General features: G+C 42.3%; 1 protein-coding gene across 1 annotated transcript; it reads right to left on the reverse strand.

Annotated features, from left to right (window-relative positions):
• Positions 1–21: 21 nt before the first annotated feature.
• capn1 (calpain 1) lies at positions 22–25920 on the reverse strand. Its single transcript, XM_069722276.1, has 22 exons — positions 25788–25920; positions 21528–22261; positions 18542–18611; positions 16619–16737; positions 11415–11548; positions 10240–10408; positions 8500–8583; positions 7473–7558; positions 5928–6002; positions 5610–5770; positions 4829–4989; positions 4694–4705; positions 4395–4606; positions 4011–4050; positions 3853–3918; positions 3698–3755; positions 3450–3514; positions 3257–3325; positions 2965–3043; positions 2698–2814; positions 2394–2452; positions 22–2062 (listed from the first exon to the last, which is right to left on the reverse strand). The coding sequence occupies exons 2-22, from the start codon at positions 21783–21785 to the stop codon at positions 2036–2038; spliced, it is 2121 nt and encodes a 706-aa protein (XP_069578377.1). The 5' UTR covers positions 21786–22261; positions 25788–25920; the 3' UTR covers positions 22–2035.
• Between the last annotated feature and the right edge of the window lie 800 nt (positions 25921–26720).

Consider the following 26720-nt stretch of genomic DNA (forward strand, 5'->3'; position numbering starts at 1 on the left):
GCAAATGATGAATTCAGAGGCTCACAAAAACCTTCCCATTTTTATTTTCAAAGTGTAGAAGTTTTACAGACACACGGTAAACCAATATAAACCAGTTTTGCATGATGAACGGATTCTAGGGACCCAGAATGTTCCGACTGTAAACATTACACTGTTACATAAGAATGTCGAGAGTATATCGTACAGATGGGAAGTGCTCGGCATGAAAACCGTTTCAAATGCATTTGGCAGAACAAATGATTTGGGTATTTGAAACACTTAAAAACTGCTCGATGAGAAAGTTACATGTAGATCTTACAATTTTCAAATAAAACTTGCTCCCCTGGTAGACCAGAATTTTTTTTTTTTTTAGGCAGGCAGGGAAATTATGTCACATTTCACACTGCATGCATACAACATATCCATCCGTCTTGCATAATTGTTTACTGTCACTCCATATTGACATCTTGTTCCCTTTGAAAGGCAAGATTAAAGAACGTTGACACATGAAAATCCAGTTCAGGCCATTACATACAAAGTTTAAAGGTGGCGATTCTTCTTTTTTTTTGCTTCACACCTTGCAAAAAAAAAGTGTAAAAAGTGTCATGCATAACACAATAAGCAGGTATGTATTAAAGCTGAACAGGATTAGGTTTGTTGACACATTCTCTATGATACAGCACGCCACCATTGTCTCTGCATAAACTGCGGGGCCCAGTAAAGCTTCATGAACAGGCCCGTGTGTGCACACTTTGGCACAAGATGTAAACATAAAAGTGCCAGGCCAGAAGTGTTGCTATAAAAAGCTGGTAGAGTTGTTGTTGTTTTTTTTTAAACGCACATCCATATATACTGAATGCTGTGTGATTAATAGGCTGAAGAACAAGCCAGCACACGGAGCAGGTCAAGACTTCGACCGCATCCGGCACCTAGACTGGAATAACTGACAGGCAGCAATTTCAAACAGCTGTATGAAAAATCAGATCCGAGAGCCGCGTGATGGAAGATTGTCTGGTCGAGCTCAAGTACGAGCGATTGGATTAAAAATCGGGCAGGTTTTCCGTCTGCCGATAGTCGTGGCTGTGCAGAAGTATCAGTTACAATCGAGTGCTTATTTAAGATAAAGATTTAAGACAGCTAAATCCTGATAAGAAACACCATTAAAACCTAAAAGACAAATTGTGTTCAAGTTGTCTTAGTTGTCGGTCACCTTAAAGTGGGAAAAACCAAGGTCGAACTTTTGATTCTACAAACTTACAGTGGAGGCAAAAGTAATCTTATTGGTTGAGTAAAAGGTCAAAATTATTATATGGCTGTACTGTGTATGAAACACTAGAGGGCTCTTAATTTGAAATGAGAATGAAGTAAGAATGATCCCACTAAAGGTTAAATAGAACAGATCAACCAGACTGGAAAAATACATTCTACTGCAGACACAAGTTACACTGACGGACAGCTAAGTCATGCTTACAAAAAAATACTCTTAAAGCGATAGTAAAAAATAATGTAAGGCGAGTTATCGTTACCTCTGTGTCTTATCAGCAGTTAATGAGCATACAAGGAAGTGCTTATTTTCCAATTTATTGAATTCATTCATTTACTTTTGTGTTGTTAGGTTCAGTCTCCTGCACCAAGCAACCACGAGCTAGCCCTTCTTCAAATATCAAGTACAGCTCGGCTACGGAGTAAAAAGATTTGGAGCTACCATGCTCAATTTTCAGCCAAACTAACTACATGTTGCTGCATTTAATTAAAGTTACATTGTCGTAAAAAATAAAAGTTTGTCATCCCCCTGCCCCCCGCTATGAGAAGTCGAGCGTCTCCCGGTTGGCGAAATAGGCGGCAAATAAAGGATTAGCAAACGTTTCCAGTACAGGCACTGTAGAGAGGAGTATACAGGTGGGGTTTTTTTTTAGCATCAGATGGTCTCGGCAGCGAGCAGCATGACGGCGGAGAGGAAGAACTGGTGAAGAAAAGGCACTTCTGAAACAACAGATACTGGGCCTGGAGCTGCAGCGGGATGCAGTGCAGCGGTTACAGTGGACTCCATTCATCTCTAGGCGAACATGGTCAGGGTAATCCACTGTAGAACGAGGAGGGCACGGACATTAGGGACAGCAATTGGAAATAAATCGCATGAAATGTACGAATGGAGACGTCAAGTTATGCTGCGTTCAAATGAGGTCGTATTTACTGTGCACGGGGGGGGTCCATGTGGGCGAAACCCCGTCATCAACGTCGAAGCTCAACATTTGCCTAGCGTTGCCTAGCAACAGTGATTTTCACTTAAATGCCAAGCATAAGTTGCACACGACTTCCAGTGTTGTAACCACGAGCTCACAAATTCAAATCTGGACAATTAACAAAAGACATCGTTCCGGTATGTGGCAGCATTTCTGACTGTTTAGTCTTACCTGGAAGAAGGTTAGGGATATGACGCCATCTGCATCTGTGTCCATGGTCTTAAAGGTTTCTGCAGAGAGAGAAAACCAAAGAGAATCATTGTTCATGCATATACTGTACGCTGTATTTACAATGTGTATATTTTTCAATTACAAACAGTTCTGGCTCGTTCTGTCCTTTTTGAGGTGAGATGATAACAAGTAGCTCATTGGCCTTTTTGCTCGGTTTTTTTTGTACCATTGCCAGTGAAGTGGATAATAAGTAAGCGAACTGTTCCTTAAAAGACACTGAAGGACTGTATGTATTGTGACTCACTGAACATCGTCTCCAGTCTGACCAGACAGGTGACAAAGTTGTCAAAGTCGACAGCCATGTCGTCCTCAGTGTAGCGCAGGATGATCAACTGGAAGAGGTGGTTGGTCAGCTTGAAGCCTGAAGGAGGGCAGACAAACGGAGGGAAATCAGAGGAAGATGTAGAAACCAAAAGAACTAGCAGAGACACGTCTAAATGTGCAAAGAAGACCGAAAAGGCCTCGATTTTTTTTTTTTTTTTTCTTGTATTGGAATGAAAAGGAACCGTACCTGCAGATTCAAGAGCCATCCTCATCTCGTAGGAGCTCATGGTGCCCGATTTGTCCAGGTCAAACTGTCTGAATATCGTCTAACGTGGGCACAAAAAATAATGGAAAAAGAAGAACATGACACACGGACGCATGAAAATGGAAAGAAACCAAGCATTTAGACACCACACTGAAAAAACCTGAACGACCAGTGCACTGACCAGCTGTCAAAATAAACAGCCGGCTTACGCAAGTGGCCCGAAGCGCAATCAATATTTAGCCTGATTCCCCTGCTTGACCCCCGTCCGACTCACCAGGTATCGTTTGATCTTCTCCCAGAGGACGTGGAACTCCGTCAGGCCCAGCTTGCCGCTGCCGTCGGTCTGACCGAAGAAGTTACGGAACATTTCGTGGTCACAACAACGGTAAAATCAAACGAGCGAGAGTCTCTTTACAAAAAGGGGGGGAGGGGGAAGGAGCCGATATTGAACACAATGCCAAGGATACGTCCATGAGGTTTATCATACTGCGACAAGCCTCCTTTGTAAAGCCGTCCGTCTTCAGGTCCTTATCTGTTTACACGAGGAAGCAAGATAAAGAGATGAGATTGAATTTACTGAACAGCCTGCACTGAAAAAAGTCAGCAAAGTGGCATCTTTAAATACTTGATACTAAATTAATTCCACAATGTTGTATAATAAGCAAAATGTAGTCTTGTAATTGCACAGATGGGGATGAGTTCCCCTGCGACTCACGTTTGGCGATGATCCGGTTGAGTATGGTTTGCAGCTCCGTGATACTGATCTCCATGTCCTAACAAAAAAGGTGCGTTAAATTAAACAGGACTGTTTGGATGCTACGAACCGCTTCTCAGAGCAACTGTTCCACTTTCTGCGAGTGGGAGACTTACGTGTCCCGCCAGCTGTCTGAACAGACTCTTGAAGCTGGCGTCAATCTGGCTCTCATCTAGCTCAGTCTGAAACACAAACACAAATGTTTGTTTGTTTGTTTGTTTGTCTCGATGCGAGTGGCCAGGTGTAAAAGGTGTCGGTCGCGTCTTCCTCTCACCTCTATTGGAAGCTCTGCTGTGACGTCGTCATCGAGCTCCCTGGCGAGACAAGACGAAGAAAGTTCAAGTTGCTTTTTCTGTAACTCATTTTGGATTTTCAGAATACTTTTGCCTTTTTATGAAACCGTATTAATATCAAATGCGTCACATGTCCAAATCGCACCAAACTCGCCATTATAGAATTTCTTTCTATATCATCTGCATTTGCACATTTGTGTCCCCCATTCATTGCACGTGTGCTCTGTTTTCATCATCTGCATCTCAGGCTGTGTAAATTATTCAGGTCAAAATGCTCATCTTCACTCATTTCCTCCCCCCTAAACACGGCCGAAGCCTCGACTCTGCTTCCTCCCTCACTCCTGTCTCCCGTCGTCTCCACTCACTCAGAGTCTGCAGGCTTCTCGGAGAAAACCCTGAGGACGAAGTCGGCCTCTTTGTGGGGATCGAACGTGGAGGGGACGATGATGTACTCCCCAGCCGGCAGCCGCAACCGCGAGCTGACCTCCCTCAAGTTGATGAAGAGCTCCGAGCGAGCGCTGGAGGCGTTGGTGAGGAAAAAGTCTCGCTTGAGGTGGATCCCCGACCTCCCGCGATACTGAGAGAGGAATTGAAAGAGTTAACAGTCGCGCTTTATTCTTTTCTTGAACAGTTAGAAAGTGGAAAGTAGAAAAAAAAAACATACCTCACTTGGAACCTGGAGAAGAGACAATAAAGAACATAAAAAGACAGAAATTAAGCTTTTTTTTTTTTTTTTTTTTTTTTTAAGTTGCACACAGGATTAGGTTTTACAAATGGAGCTTGCTGGAATCCTGCTAACCTCATACACAGCGAACCCGATGGTCTCCATGTCTTTGCCTTCTCGCCGTTTCTTCCTGCGGTCCTTTTGCATGAGGGCAACCAGGAAGCTGCAGTCGGATTTGCCGGGAGCGTCCGGGTGCTGCAGCACAAGCTTGAACTGAGGGTTCAGCCAAAAAGTTGCTGGAAACAGAAGGTGAAAAAGGTTGGATTGTTCCCTTTTCTTTTCCAGCTATAACGTGGTATTGAGTAATAAGGCTTGTCATTGTAACATACACAGCTCGCTCTGTCAATGACAATGAATGACACTATTATAAAGGATGAACAGCGATTGAAAGTTTAAGAAAACTCATCACAGGTAAAGAGAGGATCATTTAGTTTTAGCAATTTAGTTCTTATCAGTAGTATAGAAAAAATTCTAATGATTTCTTCACCGTGTTGTAGTAAATTAAGAAAACAGACTCCATTTCCATGCACGTCACAATGGGGTATTTCCTAATATCCATTTTACGAATAGACCATTGTGTCATTGCTCATTGTTTAAATAGGAGTCACTGGTTCACATTCCTTCAGGAAATGTGTCCAAATCTTCTCTCTCCTTCTACACCAGCTTGTTTTAACACTTGTAGTGGGAGTAATGGGTGTTTCTGTTCAACAGAATTTAACACCACGTGACCATGACACGGGTCTGGTTAGTGGCAGGTGATTTCTTTCTTTGATTTATACCCCCACCTTCACACGTGTTTCTCTCATCCCTCCGTCTACTCCCTTCCCTGCAGTATCCCTTTCTTTGCTATCCATACCTGGGAAGTTCCTGCAGCCTCCCGCCGTGCTGCCTCTCCTCCACTCGCTCTGATAGAGCGAGGAGCTCCATTTCTTCAGCTGGCTGTTCTGCAGGGCGTCTGCTGTCAGGTTGCAGATCTCCAGACGGCTGAACTCTCGCAGGAAGTCACTGAATGACATCCTGAACAGACGGACATGGCTCTGGTTTTAAAGTTTTATTTGGACATTATTTTGCCATCCCAAAAGTCCAAGAGTGGAACTTTGTCTCAGTGTAGATGAAGAATGTATATAATCATATCTACAGTGTCTATTTAGTTTCCTGGTTTATGCACACTCACCAGAATTCACCATCTTCGCTGCGGTTCTGCAGCCGACTTCTGACGGAGCGATCCACGCTGTCCCACTCTCTGGAGCTGAGGAATTCAAGACAACATGTGACAAAAATAATTATCAACTGGACGCAGACAGTGTCGAGGTTATCGATACATTTTGCCTCAGTTCAAGCTGAGTTTTTTATACCCATTCGATATACAATGTTAATATCCACTTTCTCTGTCTTCTCCTTGTTATTAAATAACTGGACTTCTTTCTCAACAGAACTGAGAGTCTTCAGTCGAGTGTGTCTGCGATGTCGTGCGTAGGAACGTAGGAAGGACTGATGCGAAAGCTGTTAGCTGTGCAAGTAGTTTTTACATTTTATTGGTGGCGCTTGATGAGAGATGGTTCCCAACGGTCACCAAATTCCATAGCAACACCTCAAAATTGCACATTTGCACACACTTTCAGTAAAACCACAAAAATAAATCGTCATGGGTGTGCCAGAGGGAAATTCAAAGGAAGTGCAAAGTCAGCAAGATTTATTTTCAGGGGATGATAAGTGCTTGTGTGAAATTTCATGGCAATCCACTGATTAGTCATCGAGATGTTTCCGTTTGGACCGAAGCGCCGGATTAAACATGGACATTGCGACAGGAGCTGATCTGTCTGAGGATTAACGAGAGCACATTCTTCCCCCAGTTCACTCGATCCCTCACTCGCTTGCTCCTCTGAAATCTTCTGCAGCAGATTCTCTTTGCTTACACCAAATTAGGACGATTTCACCTCATGCAACCAACAGCTCGAAAACAATAAATACGCTCTGACCTGACCGGTTTAGTGGCTGTTTACCAGATGGTAGTGAACAAAAACATCCAAAACCAAGCAGAATGTCTCTGAGCGGCCATTTAACCCCAATAAGATGCTTTTTTAGATTTATTTTTACCTGCTTTTTCAACTTAACTAGGTAAATGTAATTCTTATTGTAAAGTAAAGTATTGTAAATATTAGTAAACTTTGTTTTTGAAATTGGACGTTTCTTGAAAACTTTTGTTGAGACATGGAGGCCATGAAAAACAGCAGATCAAATTTATACAGTAAATTCTCATAAGACGTTACTTTTATAACAGTTCCCAGTTCTTTGCACACATTCAGCAGGGAGAAACAAAGAGTTGAAAGTGCTCAGTTAAACTGTGACATAACATTTCGAGGGGGAGGTGGCGATGTCTGATATTTTTAGTTTTGTAACTGTAGTAATCACAGAATGTAAACCCGCCCTTTCCTGCAACCAGTATAACTCCTCGGCCCGATGATGACGACAGCTCGAGCAACCCGACTAACACCCCGTGGGTTTTTCATCTTTTTCTCTTATGGGACTTCTTCAGATCAGAGAGGGCTGATTTCACAGGCTGTAAATACGAGCTTTTTGTCAATTTCTATACGAAGTTAAGAATTTCGACGTGAGAAAATTCAATCAGAGGCTCCTTGAAACCGCTTTTATCTGTCAGCTTCAACGGAAAAGTAGGAAACAGGTTGTTACATTAGGTGCGTTTAAAGTGAACTCTTACTTATCACTCCAGGATCCAGTCCACTCCACTTCCCCCCACGGGTTCCTGATGCGAACCAGCTTCGTCATATTTCCTCTGTACACCACCTACAGGGCAAAGAAACACACCAGATGCTCGAGTTTCATATCCGCTTCGCCGACTCTGCTGTGTGGTTGAACAAATGGCCTGCACACGGTCATGTGCATCCACTGTAAATGAATCTGAAATGAATTACTACACTCAAACAAACCCTGATAACAAGAGAAGCCACCATTTTAATGTTTTATGAAGATGACGTTAAAGATTACGTCATGTTCTCGTGCTCGCTGGTCTTCACTCGAAACAATGAGTTCAGTGTGACGAGTTCATTTTTCAACAGATATAGTTGTACAGTATACAGTATAACACTTAGAAACAAATTATTCTATCAAAATCAAAGCATTTTGTTTTTATCTACATTTTACACAGCAACCCAACTTTAATGAAAATGGGGTTGTACATGACTGAAATATATCTAACTTCGGCATGACAATAATAAAAAAAAAAGGGGCCTAAAGGCTGTAAATATCTTGGTTTACTCTGCCTGTTTTCAGTTTAGTGGACTTTCAAACGAGCTGACTAATCTGTAGTTCATTCAACTGAGCTACAGGGAATTTACTTCCTTAGAAAATCTAATAAATGTCAGAAAGTGACTTATATAACCTGTGACATAAGTAAATTCAACATTTAGTCCTGGATATTTTAGGAGGCAAAATAAACAAACAAAACTGTTTTTGCTGATTGTGTGTCAGATCAGCTTTACAGCCCTCTTTGCTTACATTTCATATTTCCATGAATATATCAACGTGTGTTTGAAAAAGTGAAAGACAAGGGAAATTGTTCGATCTGTTGGAGCTCGTGCAAAACAACTGTGCAGATATTTTGGACTTCAGCCTCTCAAAAAAAGAGAGATTTCAATCATTAATCAAAGGTCAAATCCTATTAGTCTACCTTTTGGAGTCAAACCAGTGACGATACTGATCAGACATCCCTCTGTGTTACGGCTCACCTCGTCCACAGCGGTCACGGAGTAGGCGTGTCCCTTCACCAGCTTCTTAAACGTGACGGCCTCCATGTCTGACTTGCTTGTGATCTGAGGACGAGACGACACGGAGTGAAGCACAGGTCGCTGACGACGACGACAACAACAACAACAACAACAACAAAGACGGGGAGGAAATGTGTCGGCGTGCTGGAGCTCCACATGTGACGGAGATTAGTGACATTTGCGAACAGCGGTCACAGTGAGTGTCACGACCCGGCTCGGTCATTATCATCAGCATCAAATGACTATCAATGGTTGTTAAATCATTTGAACTCATTAACCGCTTCAGATGAAAGGCATAGTGACATCTGCTGTGAACTTGATGACATTCAAAGACATGCAAAGATCTACGCAATGCTCAAAATCCCTGCAGGCGAACTGAATTCCTCCGTCTCTTAGCGTAGCAAATGGAAAACTTATATGCATCATTTTTCTTTCATTCAAACTGTTTGGCCTCATCTTAAACTCTTAAAAACAGTAAATGGATCTTGCCATGTCATTTAAACTCTGTCACAGTAAAAAACAAAAAAAAAAGAAGAAAGAACCAGACTCTCTTTGTTTGTTGATTTTTATTTTTTTGATTTTATACACTTTATTAATCCCCGAGGGGAAATTTCTTCACTACAGCAGGGGGTCTCTCAGGGGGGAGCTGCTGCAGCAGGCTGCCACTAGCGCGGCGCCAGGTAACCTGACCTGAGGTGCATGTTTTTGGATGGATGTTGCCATTAAAGTCAATGTTTTACTAAAAGAAAGTGTGTTTTCTTTCGATTTTTTTCTGCCAGTTTGGCGGTTCTCCCGACCCAAACTGAGACACACAAGGAGGCACACTGATTACAGGAGCTGTCCTTCAGCAAGACAGACAGAGTTCAGTCCTCCCTGTCTGCAAACATACCCGACGCTCAACTGTCCTTGACACTCGTGGGGATTTCATGCCAGCTCCAACCATGTTTTTGCCCCCCAAACTTCACCACCAATTACATTTAATGTAGCTTTACGAGTTAAATATTGTCAGTTAAAACTTGCTGCTGTGACAGTAATTGTTTTGAGGAGCACTTAGACTAAAGAAAGCTGACTTAAGCTGCACAGGGTGATCTATTTTTAAAAGCAAAAACCTGCTGGAGGTAATGAAAACTGAGAGGGCAGATTGTTTTCATTATGTTTACATCAGACCATTTTTTTATATTTTTTGTATTACTTGAACGGCGCAATTATCTAACCGATTAATCCCAGACGAGTAAAAGGATGGTTTTACATGTAGCTAGATGGAATATCAATATCACTCCATTGACATGTCTTTAGGATAAACAGATATTTCCTTGTGCCTCAATCCAAAGGTTAAAAAATGCGTAAAGGAAAAAAAGGAAACGGATCAAAAACATAATGTGGTTTTGCTTACAACAACGCTAAAAATCTATCTGAGCAACTGTCATTCATTTGGAGTTGTGCTTCTGGCCACATGATCGTTTTAAGTCCAATATTCACTTTCTTTTAGCTCCGTTGTTGGTCTCTACCAGCAGGAAAAATATGTCTCTTCAGTTGTATAACAGTCTCTAACTGTGTCTGGGTGCCGGTATATTTTTAAAGCTGCACCATGAGATTGGAAAGCCAGGAGTATTAAATGAACGCTCTGTGATAAATCAGTGCTAATTTATCCCTTTTTTTGGGGAGGGGCGTCAGATTGTGTACGAATGTTCCAGTACTGACGTCAATGGAGGAGCCGAGCAGCGATCCTCTCTCTATGGCTCTGCTGATGATGCTGTAGAGGTCTGAGGGGGCTTTGCTCAGGTCGTACATCTCGGTCACGCCGCCCGTGAAGTCCTCAAAGCCCTCGGACGTGCTGCCTCCTGACAGAGCCTCGTAACAGCCGTTCAACCTGGGACACAAAAGATACCAAAAAAAAGTTCAGATAATACATGGAAAACCATCAGGTATATGAAGGGAGCTTAAGTGGAGTGCAGTCAAAGTTCAGAGTACAGTGTGTTCTCATTCATGGGACGCTTCCAGCGCTGCTAAACTACCATATATGACTATGGAGCTTCACCGAGTAACAAAGCATCAATCTAACTCCTCCTAAAACCCCTCTGCTCTGTGGCTCCCGTTTCCTTTCCGCTATTCATCCAGAACGCTTCGCTTTACTTGGCAGCCACAATGAACAAAGCCCGCTTCACTTTGACAGCGAACTCAATTTACAGCTGTTTGCCGGAGCAGCTGGTGCCTTGAGTTACTTAATGCCTCTTTAAGGGATTTCTCAGTCACGTTCCCTACTCGCATTGTCTACATCCAGTTTCCAGATATGATTCAGAAATACTTCGGCCTGCAGTTTGGATTCGTACGAGTCCCAAAGTATCAAGACTTACCTCAGTTACAATCTGTTTTTTCGTTGGTTTTTTTCCTGCCAAAATAAAGTTGCTTCTTCTTAACCTACAGGTCATCAATGAGCCTGAAGTTGCGATCATCCGACTGAAAGAAAATTTGAGTGCTCACGTGTTTTTCTCATGTTTACGTCATCGTGAATTTACCATAAATATGATCTGCAGACTGGAAAAACAACAACCCGAACACTTGTTTCATCTTCAAAACAGGACGTGTGCGTGTGTCCACTGATTGATACCTCACGCCCTGTTGTGCAAACTAAAAGTAGTATGTCAACACAGACTGCAAACACAGCAGAAGTGTTGGTAGCAGTCACATTTTAAAGGTACACTGTAAATAATATCCGCTGATTATTCTAATCAGATAAATAAAAATCATTCTATATCTGCAATACAGGGAAAAATAAACATAGCATTTTGGAGGGTTTTGCATGGTTGCCTTTTTACAATGGGACGTGAATGCATCATCAGCCTCGCCTCAGTGTTGATGTAGATTACGCTTCTTACTTGGCGTAGGCCTTTTCCAGCAGTGCACTCCAGAACTCTGTCCCCTCCGCTGAGTGGACAAACAGCAGCTTCCCGTCCTTCACCGGCAGCCGGTCGTCGATCACCACCTGCACCCACTCACCGAACTGCCAGAACTGCACGGCATGAGAGCAGAGGACACGTTCAGAGCAATATCACAAGTATGGTTCAGAGTCTGGGGCACAATTTCAACACCTCAAAAGGCAAATTTAACATCTTTTTGTCACTTTGATACCTAAAAAAAACAAAAAACGTTGTTTTCACCGATCTGCTGGGATCGGTGAATATATGGGCAGAATATACTGAATTCTAATAATTTATGTTTCAGATTTGAATATTTACACCAAAGCAATATTTCGAATGCAGAAATAAAATAAAAAAATAAAAGAAGGCTGCTTATTTTGCACAATGGTTTTCAGAGGAAGCTGAAACATGTTGCTCTGCTTTTTACCCCTTTATTTACTACACGTGGCAGTGAGCCTGATGTCCAGAAGAGGGCAGAAGAGACCAACATAAGGTCATGAAAATCTGGAGGGGTTTCATCAAAGTATCTCTGGTTTCATCAAAGTAAAAACCGGCCTGAAGCTTCTTTTTTTGTGTTTGCAGAAGAGATAAATTTAGAAACCACAGCGATCACGATCTATTTAGTTTATGTGCAAATCCCTGTGATGTTCGCTCTCATCTCGATGTTCTGTCATCGAGATGCAAATTACATTCTGCAAAAGGCTTCAAAGGAACAGAGGCCTCCGTGCATAGATTATGTGCACGCACACAAAGACGTCTGCAGCTTTAACAGCCCTCCCGTCCACATTGCAGTGAAATATTTAACACCTGCAACTTCAGCTTTTTCGAAAATCCAGAATGGATGATCTCCTAAATCCTGTCTTTGAGCTATTTACGTCGAATTTAAATCTGCAAATATTGTGTTAAGAAGTACACGGAGCGCAGACAGCAAACTGTTAAAGCAGTTGTTCTCGGCCTGCTATAGAAACCCTTCCCTCCTCCCCCACCCCCACCCCGAGGCAGAAATTCAATAAACTTCATGCAAAAGAAGAGCTGCCAGCGTGTTGATACGGTCTTATGAAAGAAATACTTATTTGTCAAAGTAATCACATTTGGAGAAGAGAGAAAGAAAACAGTGCAGGAAGTTGCAGGATTGTCAGTTGGCAAACAAAAGGCCACATCTGGCAGAGTGAGAGAGAGAGAGAGAGAGTGTGTGTGTGTGTGTGTGTGTGTGTGTGTGTGTGTGTGTGTGTGTGTGTGTGTGTGTGTGTGTGTGTGTGTGTGTGTGTGTGTGTGTTTTGTGATTCCACATTTGTGTTGTAATGTGCAGCATGTTTGGATGGGTGAGTCCTGCATGGCCTGCAGAGCTGAATCCACCTCTGGGAGGAGCTGTGTCACAACACGGCTGCCTGAGGACGACACCGAGCACACGCACACGCACAAATACAGGCTCGCCCCTGCAAACATGCAAGACCGCACAACTCCTTCATGTTACTCTGCGGAGGCTTCATCTCACAGCTGTGTGCGAGCGTCACCCGGCCTCACAGGCTCCGACCACATGCGTGTCCTGACTTGCAGTGACGCAGCCTCTCACGCTTGAGAACTCCTCAATGCAATGCGACAATCCGTCATGGCTCCCAGTGTAAAATATGAGCTATAATACGACATAAACCGTGAAAGATTCTGCCCCAGTTAGCGGTTTCATTTGTTTTCCGACTGCGACGGCTGAGATTGCCTAGTTTATTATTCATTCTTCCTCCTTTTGTGTGCCCATCTCGCTCGCTCGCTCACACAAGATAACCCATCAGACCTTTTCCTTTTTCTTTCTCTCTCCTACCACTTAAACCGATTAAAGGTTCCCACCACCCACGCTTATAATAACTTTTTCAGATGATTCATTCAGGTCTGGGTAATTTATCCAGAGGCTTAAAAAAAGATCCCAACTTGTACAAAAAGGGAGGACGGGTGGGACGGAGGATCCCTGGAAGACTTGAGGAGGAGTAGAAACATACCAGCAGTGAAAAGAGGATACTTTTTTCTTCTTTTTTTTTAAACAGGCAACAGGGAAAGAGGACGGTGAAAGTGGGGCAACTCTTTACTAACATGCTGGAAGTATTTACAAGCCATTTAGCTTTCGTTCATTTATATTCAACACATGCATGCATGTGCAGGCCTGCGGAACAAACTAAAGCATTATTTCAACTCTTTCTAGCAGAGAGGAATATATAAATACAGTAAATGCACATTCGTATTCGACAATGAAAAAAGATGAACACAGTTTGTCTGGAAATAATCAGTGAAAAATAAATTCCGCTTTCCCCTCGGCTCACTTTTCTGGAACTGAGTCACCCTGACCCATCAGACTAGTGTACAAGGGAGCAGTGTGTGTGTGTGTGTGTGTGTGTGTGTGTGTGTGTGTGTGTGTGTGTGTGTGTGTGTGTGTGTGTGTGTGTGTGTGTGTGTTCTACATTATATCTCTGTCCCTTTGCATGGACCATGTGTCTTTGATGTGCGGGAGCTTCCCCTCTGCTGCCTGTTTCCCTTCGTTCACTTGGAAGGATGACGGTCTGGCTGCATCGCACAGATCAGCCGACTCAGCGCAAAGTTGCTCAGCGGGCTGAGGCGGTGGAATATCACTGATGACGACACGTGTTCTCTTGTTTGTTTCCTACGTAATAACGAGTAAAGTGAAACAACAAAAAGAAACAAATTGGCCATCGTTAACAGGTTGAAATGTCGAGTGTAAAACTGATTTTGCGCGTCTTCAGTTCGAGGTTTTGCTCTCACGTCTCTCTCCTGCTGTTTCAGCAGATTCCTCCCAGAAGAAGAATAAAAAGAAACATGAGCGGTGTTTCGCAACACTTAACACTCACGGATAAAATCACAAGACTGACACACTCCTGCACACCAGTACCTGACGTCAGAAAAGAGAACAACAGAATAGTCAAAAATTTTGCAATTCTAAAGATTTCTTATTTCTAACACCACTTTACTGCATCTTTCATAATCACTGAAGGAATGAGATGTAAACTCATTAAGCTTTTAAAAAACACTACAAGCACTTGTTGTGAAATATGTGGAGAACAGTGATGCGCTTCTTTGAAATAATCTCAGTAGAGAAAGTCCTGGACACCAAACAAAATCTCCAGAGAACAGAAGACGCCGCACACACACACACACACACACACACACACACACACACACACACACACACACACACACACACACACACACACACACACACACACACACACACACACACACATACACACAGACTAACCAGAACTTCCTCAATTCAGATTGAAACTCTCCTCATTACGAACCTGCTGTAAAGCATTTCCCTGCCCAGTGTCGGACTGAATGTGTTTATTGTTCAGCGGCTCACTGGCGGAAGCATAAGAGGGTTTTTACCATCAGGCCATCACCTGAGTCACTGCAGCTGCCGTCACACATTAGCCTGTGTTTTTGTGTGTGTGTGTGTGTGTGTGTGTGTGTGTGTGTGTGTGTGTGTGTGTGTGTGTGTGTGTGTGTGTGTGTGTGTGTGTGTGTGTGTGTGTGTGTGTGTGTGTGTGTGTGTGTGTTGAGTGTGTATTTGGAGTATTTGGTTTTGTGTACAAGGCAAAGTTGAGCTGATGAGGCCCAGTTGCATGGCAGAGGACGACACCATGTTGAAAATATTTAAAAAATTTGTCACAAAGAAGCAGGACCGGTTCTTCAAACAGGAGCGGAGATACTGAACTACGTGAGACAAAGGGATGGTGGGATGATCGTCTTGATTGATTAGAAATTAAAACGTGTATCTCTTATAATGGAAATGGGTGTTGGTTACTTTTAGAGCGGGGTGTTTAAATCCATTTGACAGTTACTCCGATCCTCCCAGGTAAAGTTCACTCTCTGGCTGACAGGGCGCGGATGACTCACTGCAGGCTGAAGAGAGCAGCTTAGGACACAAAGGTAGTGTTTTAAATCCCACGTTCCTCATGGGAAACTGTGGCAAGACGAAGAAAAAAGGAAGCTCTTGCGAAAGAAACGTCACGTCAGATCTTCAACTAGCAACTGAGTTTTTTCATTATTGAGTAATAAGTCAATCAATCTGTTAAACCGTTATATGGTTTGACTCCATGTCAGAAAGAAGAGACAAATGCACATCACAACCTGCAGAGCTCATGCAAATGCTCATTAATGATTGATTAAAACAGCAAGATGAAAACAAACCGTTTCAATTATATGAGAATAAGAAAAGCAGGAAATCTTCTCAGGAGAGACTGATTACTTAAAATGATCAGTGATATTATTTTAAATGAATTTCGTTCCTTGTTGCTTTTGAACTGATGAATCAATTTATCATTTCGGCACTATTTTACGCACTGAGAAAGCTGCCAGGAGCATAAATGCTTGTAACTTGTAACAAAAATCAAGAAGCCACTCGGGACTTCTTACCAAAAATAAAAGAAGGTAGGAAAGAGGAGAAAGGATGGGAATTTGTGAAATGAATGATCCTCTCATAGCATCAGGGATTTTCTTGTGACTTAGTTTCAAATACAAAAAAAATGTCCATCCCAAGGACATAAGCAGAGCGCTGTACTGGACGCAGTTTAATGCAGCGCTCAGACTTGTACATCGGAGTGACAAAACAACCGCTTCACAAGCACCGACTCCTCGGGACAGAACTCGGAGAGTCCATCTTCATCTGCAGGACGAGGGACTCGTTTGAGGACAGTGATGTGAGTTTGGCCGGAGAAGACTGATGGACTGAAAGAGGAGTAAATGAAGCCGTCTATATCGAACCGGAACAACAGAGGAGGGGATCTACGACACCAGTTACCAACCAGCTTTTTCCACCTTGCACAAAAAACAGAGTTCGGGCAGAAATGCCGACTCCTGTTATTCCTTAGACTGAAACCAAAGGTCCACACATGCTCTCTAATGCGGGCCAATGATGGTTTCTAATCCACCTCAACTGTGAAAGTCCCTCAGGTGAAAGTGTTTAGCAGCTCACATAAAGCTATATTACAAGTTATCTCTACAAAAACAGTCACGCCTGAGACCAGAATCTTAATGGAGGTCTGAGTGAACCTGCCCCTGAAGAGCGCAATGAATCTGTGGGAGGTGTCTGCTGTGTTTGTTGTGTTTTCTGTCCTCAGCCATTAAAAAGTAAATGCAGAAAGTGAAGCTGTCGTCACCTGGAAGTGAAAGATGCCGGCGTATCCCTGCTGGAAGCCCTGCCCATGAGGAACCACTCTGTGGAGGAGGTTGTCGTTTAAAGTCAGCGAGGCGATGGCCGCCAACAGCCAGCAGTCCCCTAGGGAGACAGGGAGACATGGAGACACAGACACGCACACGCACACACACACACACACACACACACACACACACACAGAGTTTTAATAACCTGGAGCAGCCCCTAACAGGTAGAAAGTATAAATGCACCATATATATCGACATGAATGACAGCAGGTTGTTTATGTAAAAAGAGATGCTGGGCATGGACAGGGTTTACTTTATATACTAAATCTTGCGCCGCTCTTCTTCCCCTTCATCTGCACATTCAAATGTCTGAGTCATTCATGCGAGAGCTTGACTGCACTCGCAGTCTCGACGGGAGGGACGCTCATAAAACTGGCTTTCGCCCAGTAACAGCTCAGTCGAGCCAAGAGCCAGGAACTCTGTTTGCACAAAGCCTTGCCCTTCAACGGGGAGAGGCAGTAGACTTCAGAGAGGGGGAGGGGAGGCGACCAAGCCGAGGCTCCCACCCTCCATGAGTCACCGAGTCACAGCAGACATTTCTGGAGCGTTGTGTTTTTCTGGCTCAACATTGGGTTTTTTTTTTGTTGTTGTTGTTTTGTTTGTTTTTTTGGGGGGCGGGGGGGTTAATCAATTTGGGGCCTTTTACAGTATTTAATTTCACGATATGAAGAAGTAGCTCTTCCGTGCGGGCCGGATCTACGCTCTACCGAAGCTTCGGATGGTGGCCTTGTTTACAGATGTGAGGCAGAAAAACACGGCATGAATTATAGATGGAGCTGTGTGTCGAGCAGGAAAACATCTGAGGCGATAAAGTGCTACTTGTAACCGCTGTTGGAGAGTTAACACTCGTCGGTTTCTCTCTCCTTCAGGCTGTCCAACCTATTTCCGTCATCACATCCTGTTTTTAGTTTGCTGTGTCTACTCTGATTGCTTTGTTTTCCATCCTTACTGTACCGTAGGTGACCCGGCATTTTTTTAACCCAAGAGCTCTTTCTTTAAAAATTTCAAATAATCCAAATAATATATCATATTTAAAAGGGTACTCTATCAACATTATTTTGCACATGGGGATAGCTACTAAAAAAAAACACACAGCCGGACTTCTTCTGTGACTGAACATTTCTTAAGTCTGATAAAAATCTTTAAAAAAGTAAAAAGTGTCACGGTGTGGGACTATTTCTTTGTCAGGTGCTGTGACCTCCGTTTGACCTTCTCTTAAGCCAACGGCTAAAATCTGGCGCATAAACCCCAGAAAAGTTACAGATAATTGTTTTTGCACTTTGTTTTGTGTCGTTTTCATGAATACATTTATGAGCTTCAAGGGTACGAGAGTCATAGAGTCAAACTATTCTTTTAATTATTACTCATTTCTCTTTGTGTTTAGAAGAAGGCAGTCGGCTAAAATGTTGGACGTTTTTTAAGTCTCTGGATCAATTTTTCCAAACAAATATTATAAACACAATTTTTGGTCATTATTTATTATCTACAAACATATTCTATAAAGAATTAAATGAATACATCTCATTTGTTTTCCTAACCAATTAACATAAACCTGTGGCAGTGTCATAACAGTTAAATATTTAATTGAAATAAAAATACATATTGAAATCAGTTATTATCCCATTATGGGTTGAGTGTGTTGCTCGAGATCATGTTTTCTGCGGTTCTACATTAGAGATGGAAGCTTTACTTATTCATGACTTACATCCAGGCTCTCCTGAGATTTAGGATTGCAACTGGAAACAGTTTTTTTTTTAATTTTTTTTTTTATGCTTCTTCCTTCTTTCTCCTCTCCTCTAATAGCCGAGTCATGCAGTAGTAACACCGAACCAGTCGGGAACTCTCCCAGCGGGACTCACCCAGAGCTCCCTGACAGATGTCTGTGCGCGTCGCTCCGTCTACGATGAACTCGGCCCGTTTGCATAACTCCTGTCGAGTGCACACACACATAAACAAACAGAACGATCAGCACTTTTCTGGCCCTCAAAACGTACACGTTTGCGAAAACGTTACATTCCCTGTCTTTCACATATTGACTGCATTGAGAACAGTGCGAAAGGCTCTGTCCCGCAGAAATGACACAGCACGTGACTTCATACACATTCCTGACACAAGAGTACATTTGAAAATTGTTCACTTAAAAAAACAAGTCCCTCATTTGGCAAAAATCTCCATCAGTTTTATCTCTATGTGTGCAGTATTGGTAGGTAGGTAGGTATTTACTTTATTAATCCCCGAGGGGAAATTTTTTTCGCCACAGCAGCATACATCCAGAAGCAATAAGACAATAATAGAAACAATAGAATAAAATAATAGAATAATAGAAAAGCAATAAAATAAAATAGCAGGAAAAAATAAAAATATAAAATGCACAGTATATACAGTACATTATATATCTATATATATTATATACAACAAACCAAGAAACACAGTCAACAGTGTTATTGTACTGTGATGGATTTTGCCAGAGGTGAGTTATTGTACAGTCTTATGGCAGTGGGCAGGAATGATCTCCTGTATCTGTCCTTGTGACAGCGGAGCTGGAGGAATCTTTTAGAGAAAGTCATTGCTAATGTCATTGCTCTGAGCGATTACGGTGTTTCACCAGAGGATTTGAAGTAGGAGCAGAGCAGCCGATCAAACATCTGCAAAGCTGCTTCCTTTGATTATATTTACATGTGAAGGTAAAAGAAATCGTTCCTATTTTGTTCCCCAGTTCTATATAGCTCATAATGGGAACAAGAAAATGTTCCCCACTTGTATTAATATGGGATGGGCTATTGTGGGTTAGGATTGAACTAGGTAACATAGGACCCAAGGAACCTAGGACCGTGGGCACATAGGACCCAAATTTTCTCCAATACACAGTAATGTGTGCCTCTCTCAATACAGTAAGAGCGACTTGATTAAATTTAGCACCAGACTATTTGAGGACCTTCAGAAATGATGCAATAAACATTTCTTTAACTTCCTGCTTTACAAACCATCTTCTGCGCAGCGTGTTGAGCGTGAGAAATTTCCCCATGAAGCTATAAAAAGAAATATTACATGTCTCCTAATGCCGAACACAAACACGCACAGAATTCTCTGAAACATAAATCGACACACGCGCGTCTGAATCCTCTTTTTACGACTCACGCGGCGCACTGGTTTTTAGAGATGACCCTTCTTATGCCGCCTGAATATTACAGATCCTGCGGTGCAGGCGAGCTATGCATTATGGAGGACCCGACTTTTTTCTTTTTTTGGAGAATCAGGACCCCAAGAAGCATTACAGCCAACAGACACGAACAGGTCACACGCACATTCGCGCACACTCGGTGGTCTACACACTGGAATGGAAGCAGCAATGGGAGCTTAGAGGCTGCAGTCACGTAGACGATCACAACCCCGAGAGCTTTTAAGATCGCGGCTCGTCTCTCCGTACCGTTAAAGGACTGACAGCAGAGACCCGTCACGACACGTGCAAATTGAACCGTAATGAGAGTGTGCCGTCTTCGGGGCTGGCGTGATGAAGCCAGTCCCGCTTTGTTCTCTGGTGTCAGAGTCGGCTACAGGGGGGAGCGCGGTGGTGTGTTTATGATGGAGTGTGAAGTGATGAGAGAGTCAGAGAGGAAGAGGCAGACAAGGACAGACACAGAGGAAAGGAAATCTAGAAGAAATTACTCAGTCGGAAGGAAAGAAAGATGTGATGCACCTTCAATCTCTTGTAAGCTGCCTAAACTGGAGCAAAATGAACTTTTTACTGGTGTTGCTGAAACATCTAAATTACATCTAGCAATCACTCCTGGCTGAAAGTTTAGTTGCTGATGAACAGATGAAATACAAGTCTGACCCTTCAGTCCTTATTTGTTAATTCTTTAAACAGACTGGCAACAGACAACTGGTTTATTATTACAGGCTTCAATAAAGTGTTTTTTTTCATGTCTTCCAATGATTTATCAGATAAAGTAATTATGATGAAGTTACTGCAGGAATGTTTGTTTTTCGTGCATGTTAAAACGTAATTGTTTTTAGGGATTCCCGGTGTTTCGTTTGGCTGTGGCTCAGACGGTGTTGAGAGTTGGTGGTTTAATCCCCGGTTCCTCCCGTCCACATGTGGCAAAGGTGAGAAAAATAAAAGCGCCGTATAAGTGCAGACGATTCGCTCCAGTGCAAATTAGATGCTGATATTTGAGACATTTTAATGGCATGCAATGCAGCTGGAAAAGATGTTGTAGAAAAAAACAATAGGAAAACAAAGAGACTGTTATATAAAAGTCACACAAATTTAAATCTTTTAGCCCTCACATGTTGGAGCTTTCCAACTACACTGGAACAGACGCACACTCGTGAGTGTCCTAATAAAGCCAAGAGAGCTGAGAACAAAGGTCATGTAAAAGACTGAGCGTGGAGAAGTGCTGCTCGGGTGTGTGAGTGATCCTCCCTCTGGTGCAAACAGTTTAGGGATCAAACAGTTTGAGTTGAAAACTTGAAGAAATCTGAGGGTGATTAATTAAAAAGCCTTTAATCGGTCGTGGCTATTCAGTCACAGTCAAAAAAATGCACTTTAAAATCTAAAAATATGGTCTCTGATGTTGAGCCAGATATACAGATGATTTTGTAATAAGTTGGCTAACAAAAATGGTCCCTCAGCTAAAGCTTCATTACACTTCTAATGATTATGTCCGATATACTCGTAAGTACTTCGGCAAAAGACTTCTTGCTTTTCTGAAAGTTTAAAAGCTTAGCACTATTAAGTTGGAAGAAAGCTTTGATGAAACTACAGAAACTAACTTACAAATGGTCCAACAAACTTTTAGAAATATGATGCTGATGCCGCCGCCCCCCCCTTCCATGACTCACCGTGGGTCTCATCCAGCGGACTCCCTGGGTCTTGGAGGATCTCGGGCCAAGCTCGTTGAATCCCAGAGACGACGAGGCGCAGGGGAACAGACTGTCCTCGAACAGCCTCCCGCTCCGGAGGCTCTGAGCTCTCAGCGACTCAAAGTCCTGACCCAGGAACTTCACCGCGTTGTGGTTCTGTCCCAGACCTTCATCGCGATCCCACTGGCTCCTCAGCTTGGCGGCAATGCCTGTGGCGTAAATGTGCTCTTCCACCATCTTGAGCTCGTGGGGGGTTAAAGAAGTGCCGGGTCGACTGCTGCTCTCCGCTGGGATTTATTTATATTTCTTTTGGAAGCAAAGTGAGATCTAGAGACGTGTCAGCTGTGACTTATTGCATCTACAGCTTTTCCACGAAGCCCCAGCGGCAGCAAAAACGGATTTGATCTAAAGCACCAATGAGTTTGAGGCTCAATCACAAATTAGAATAAAACATCAGTAGCCATTAAGAAGCTATTAAATATGGATGAGACCGGGCTGCTGCTTGGTTTTGCGGTACTTTGTGGTTCGGCCACTTCGAGTGCGATCAGGATCACAGACGCAGGAGCTCAGAGGGCCAAAGAGAGAAATCTTCCTCACAACAACGGCAGGTTTGATGATCCCGGTTATTTATTATCCAGATGCCAGAAATGCGGGATGTCCGTAGGTCCGTCCGTCCGTCTGTCCGTCCTTGTTTCTCCAGCTGCTGCTAAACCCTAAAAAAAAAAAAAAAATTTACCGATCAGAAAGTATGCAGAGATGCAAGTCCATACACACCTTGTACGGACACACACAGGGTTTAACGGGCAAACACGCCCTCCTTGTTTCTTTCCAGTCAATCACATACATGCATTCTTTCTACCGATAGCGCCGGGATTAGTCCGCCTACTGCATCTCTACACAGCGTCAGTCAAACACACTTTGAAGTCCACATTTAATCAGACAAGTGTATCACCAAAAGCTGCATGTAGGTGTGTGTGTGTGTGTGTGTGTGTGTGTGTGTGTGTGTGTGTGTGTGTGTGTGTGTGTGTGTGTGTGTGTGTGTGTGTGTGTGTGTGTGTGTGTGTGTGTGTGTGTGTGTGTTGTTCAAATTGTGCACGTGGCTGACAGGTGGTGCACTCTTGTGTGAATCCTGATGCACAATGAAGGGCATCGTGAGGACCGAGGAACAAGCAAAAGCTCTCTGACTCTTTAATTAAGCAGAGCCAGAGAGGAGGAAGTGTAAACGGTGTTTTTAGCGCCACACCAGCTCTTGACAGAACAGGAGCTTTGGCAGACAGATAAGAGTTAACCTCAGTTCCTTTTGTAATCCTCCCTTAGCTTCTCACACTCTCTCTCTCTCTCTTTCTGTCAAACTCCCAGAAACAGATGTATATTTTTAACCTCTCTCTCTTTTTTTTTTTTTTCATTTCTTTCCGCTCCGTCTCTCTCTCTTCATTTTTTTTTTTTTTTACTATTGCAACTCTCACCAAGCTAATCACTCTTCCTGTTGCAAGACTTCGACTGTCAGAGGCTGAGCGAAAAGCCGTCGGCTCGGAGAGCGCTGCAACAGTTTCCACTGTTCACTGTAAACCACACCCATTAAACTGGCCCTGAAAAATGTTCCTGTTTGCAGAGCCACAGAACATGAAGTTGAAAAAGCAGGTTTTCAGGTCTGTTGTGTGACAGAGTGGGAAAAACTGTGACCATTATTTTGGATGCTTTTAGTAGTTTCTACCTCTACTGCGAGAAAACACAGTACTAGTACAACTACAAGTAGTACTTGGACGAGTATTACACCTACCATTACTGCTGAGAGGCCGCTAAAGCTGCAGGGAGTGCTACAAGTTCAACCACTGCTCTACTAACACTACAACTACCTTTACTTCTACTTTCACAAGTGTTGTTACTAATACTGAGGGAGTTTTCACACTTGGGGCCCCTTTCAGCCCTGGAAGCGAACTCAGACCGATGAGTCAGTATTTTTTGGGGCATACGTGAGCACTCCAACCGAACTCAGAGCTCTCTGAAGCGAACCGGGCTACAACCTCCAGTAAAAATACCGTTTAGCTCGACTGCCGTTTGTTTTATTCCTGTCATGCGTATACAATTCAATATAAGACGCCAAATATAGTGCTCACGTGACAGCACTGACACTTGATCAGAAAAAGAAACAACTTTTTTTTTTTTTAGAATGGCAAAAACAACCTACCAACTACATAAATACAGTCACAGAAACTTTAACAATCATCTGATTGGGAAATATTTGCATTTATTCTGTCTAAGTGGGTTTTATAGTTATTAATAACTATTACATTTCCAGTGAAGTTGGACAGGAAACTAAAATATCCTGCCTCCACCAAGTGTGTTTGTTACACAAGTGTTTGATAACCACATCGGAGGTATCACTTTAAAACATGTGTCCGTATAAATATTGTATATACAGTATATTAGCCTCAAACATCCCTCAGGCTCTAGTTTTTATTCATGAGGAAAATTAATGTTGAGCATCGTAACGTTACACTGACCCGTTTTTAAAAAAGGAAAACAAATTAATTAATCATGCAAAATAGAGATTTTACCTCACTGATCTGAGGATACAAAATTGAGTAGTAAATTAGACATAATTACTTCTGCAGCTGCTATCTACGAGATAAGATCCCACACCTACTGAATAGTATATAAAAAAACCATATTGTCCACCCAGACAGCAAACCACTACTATTTTTTTCATTTATTTTTAAGTTACTTTGAAAAGAGTTATTAAAGAAAAGCTGCAGCCAAAGTAGGTCTGCTCTCACTCCTCTAACATGTTAGATCCCGAGCATGTGGTTTTTTATCTCTGCTGCGTGGTTATCAGGACGCACCCTGCCCAACGAGTTCAATCTGACTATGATGAATATTTCATAATTCCCACCATCACGAGAAATACGCTCCCATACACCACAACCAGCCACACACACACACACACACACACACACACATCCTCCACCTCAGTGCAGGTAGTGACATCTATGAGGAACGACAAGCAGTATCCACACGTATACTGGAAGGAGGAGAAGCCCCCAGGCTTCATCACCAGCAGCTGCAGTCCAACAACACAGAGAGGAAAAACAACACAGCAAAATACTCAAGGACCCTCTCTGTGGAAATGTGTTTTTCAAATCAAAACATATAACATGTTAAGTTGTTATTATTATTATTATTATTATTAATAATAATACAGAGAAGATGTGGGTCATGCAGCTATAAGGAAGGAAACATATGAAGACAAATAAGGAACGCAAAGGGAGTCACATGAGTTCAACAGCAGAGATGCAAAGATTTTCTAAGACCAATGCAGATGTCAATACACACAGCATGGACACCGACTCCTTAAATACATGCTGATAGTCGCCTAATGATGCCTGCAGGGGCCTGAAGTCCAGCGTTTGTTGCTGTGAGTAAGCTCGTCCTGCACAGCCGCTGGAGTATTTCTGCATGCAGGCACTGAAGGGAGGGCGGGAGGAGTCATATTCCAAATATTGTCCACTGTGAAATAAAATATCCAAAATGTTGGCTTGCAAAAAAAAAATAGACCTGCAGAGAAACTAGACACTGAAAGTTGACCACTGTGGAGGGGAATATGCTGACTGTAAGAGGGATTGCTATCAAAAGGGAAACGACGCTTTCATGTAGGAAACACTCCTTAAGACTTTTCAATTAAGTTGGAGGCATATTTTGGTACATATTAAAACTTTAAGAGGGGGACATGTTGCTCGCGCTCATGAAGTATGCAGTCCTGGTGGTGGGTGTGGTCCCCGAGAAAAGATAAAATGTCCAACTGTCAAACTGCAACTTGTTGTCAAGTTGACCAACACGAACAGCTGGGCGAGCCTTTTTCGTTTCACTTCACTCACATTAACCATGATATCCGTTTGTGTCGAGCTCGAGAAAAAAAACCCACACACGGTAATGAGAGAATTCACATAAACAAGCCCGACATCGGCAGATTTCGTTTTTTTTTTTTTATTATTATTTTTTTTAACAAGTACAGGACAGGTGCTCTTGTGCGAGGACTTTGTTTTTAAATGATCTGATATCTATTTTCACGATAAAAAAAATTATAAAAAAAAAAAAAACAGCTCACAAACTTCACACCCCCCCAAAAAAAGTTCAAACATAGATGTCAGAAGCATTTTTTTTTAAAGATTTATATCTTCCGGCAGCTCAAACAACAGACGCAAAGTGACTGCAGCCTTGATGAAGGAATTTTATATTTACCTCGCCGTGTAGTTTCCTTTAAAAGGCAGTTATTTGGACATTTAATGTGCAACTCGGCTTTCTCCTTTCCCTTCCATGTTAAGCGGTAGGTCCGTCCCCTCCGCTGCTCTCAAGCAAGCGTTGATCATTTAGAAACGCCCTGCTGCCTCTACCCTGATGTATTGGTTTAATGCGTCCACCTCACACTGCGCCTGCGCAGAGCCCTCCAGACATGAAACGTTCAAACACTGTGCTTTCAAATAGCAGGCGTAGTATTTTTGTAAATTCGTATAAATCATATATATATATAGACCGTATGATTTATAACAATAAAGAGGGTTGCAATTGTAAAAGATTACATTTAGTGCTTCAATTGAAAATGTGTATTTTCAGAAGAAAACTCATTTATTAAAGCAATTGGTTGTTGTTGTTGTTTGTTTGTTTTTTACAAAAACTACTTATGTCAAGGTTTTATTTATCTTATGGCCACCATTAAAATAATATTTTTAGGTCTGTTGAACACGTTTTAAAATGCCAACACTGACATCCAGAGGCGACAAACAGAATGATCTCTTCTTTCAGACATCCCTTAACTTTTTTAGTGGTGTGATTTTTAGATCCTAAAAAAGAATAGGCTGTTAACCCTCCATTTCTCACCACACATTTTTGTTATTACCATAAGATAAAGATCCATTTTTAAAGCAGACTTGCATGACTTTTCTTCGATTTAATAAGTTAAGACGATCACTTCTTTTCTTTTCACAGCTTTTGAAGAACCCTGTTTCAAGAAAAGGGTATAACAACCCTGGAACATTATCCCATTTCATTCATTAAATGATCATAATAATAATAATAATAATAATAAACAATCAGCATATTTTTCTTTAACTGCTCCTCCTTGCCTCTTCTAAAAAATCATGATGTTAATTTGTTGGACTCATTTTATTAAAATAA

Source organism: Brachyistius frenatus, unplaced genomic scaffold (assembly GCF_029030835.1).
Source record: "Brachyistius frenatus isolate BFR_SWC_R1_liver_20210118 unplaced genomic scaffold, ASM2903083v1 Contig_284, whole genome shotgun sequence".
In the NCBI taxonomy this organism is placed as follows: domain Eukaryota; kingdom Metazoa; phylum Chordata; class Actinopteri; family Embiotocidae; genus Brachyistius; species Brachyistius frenatus.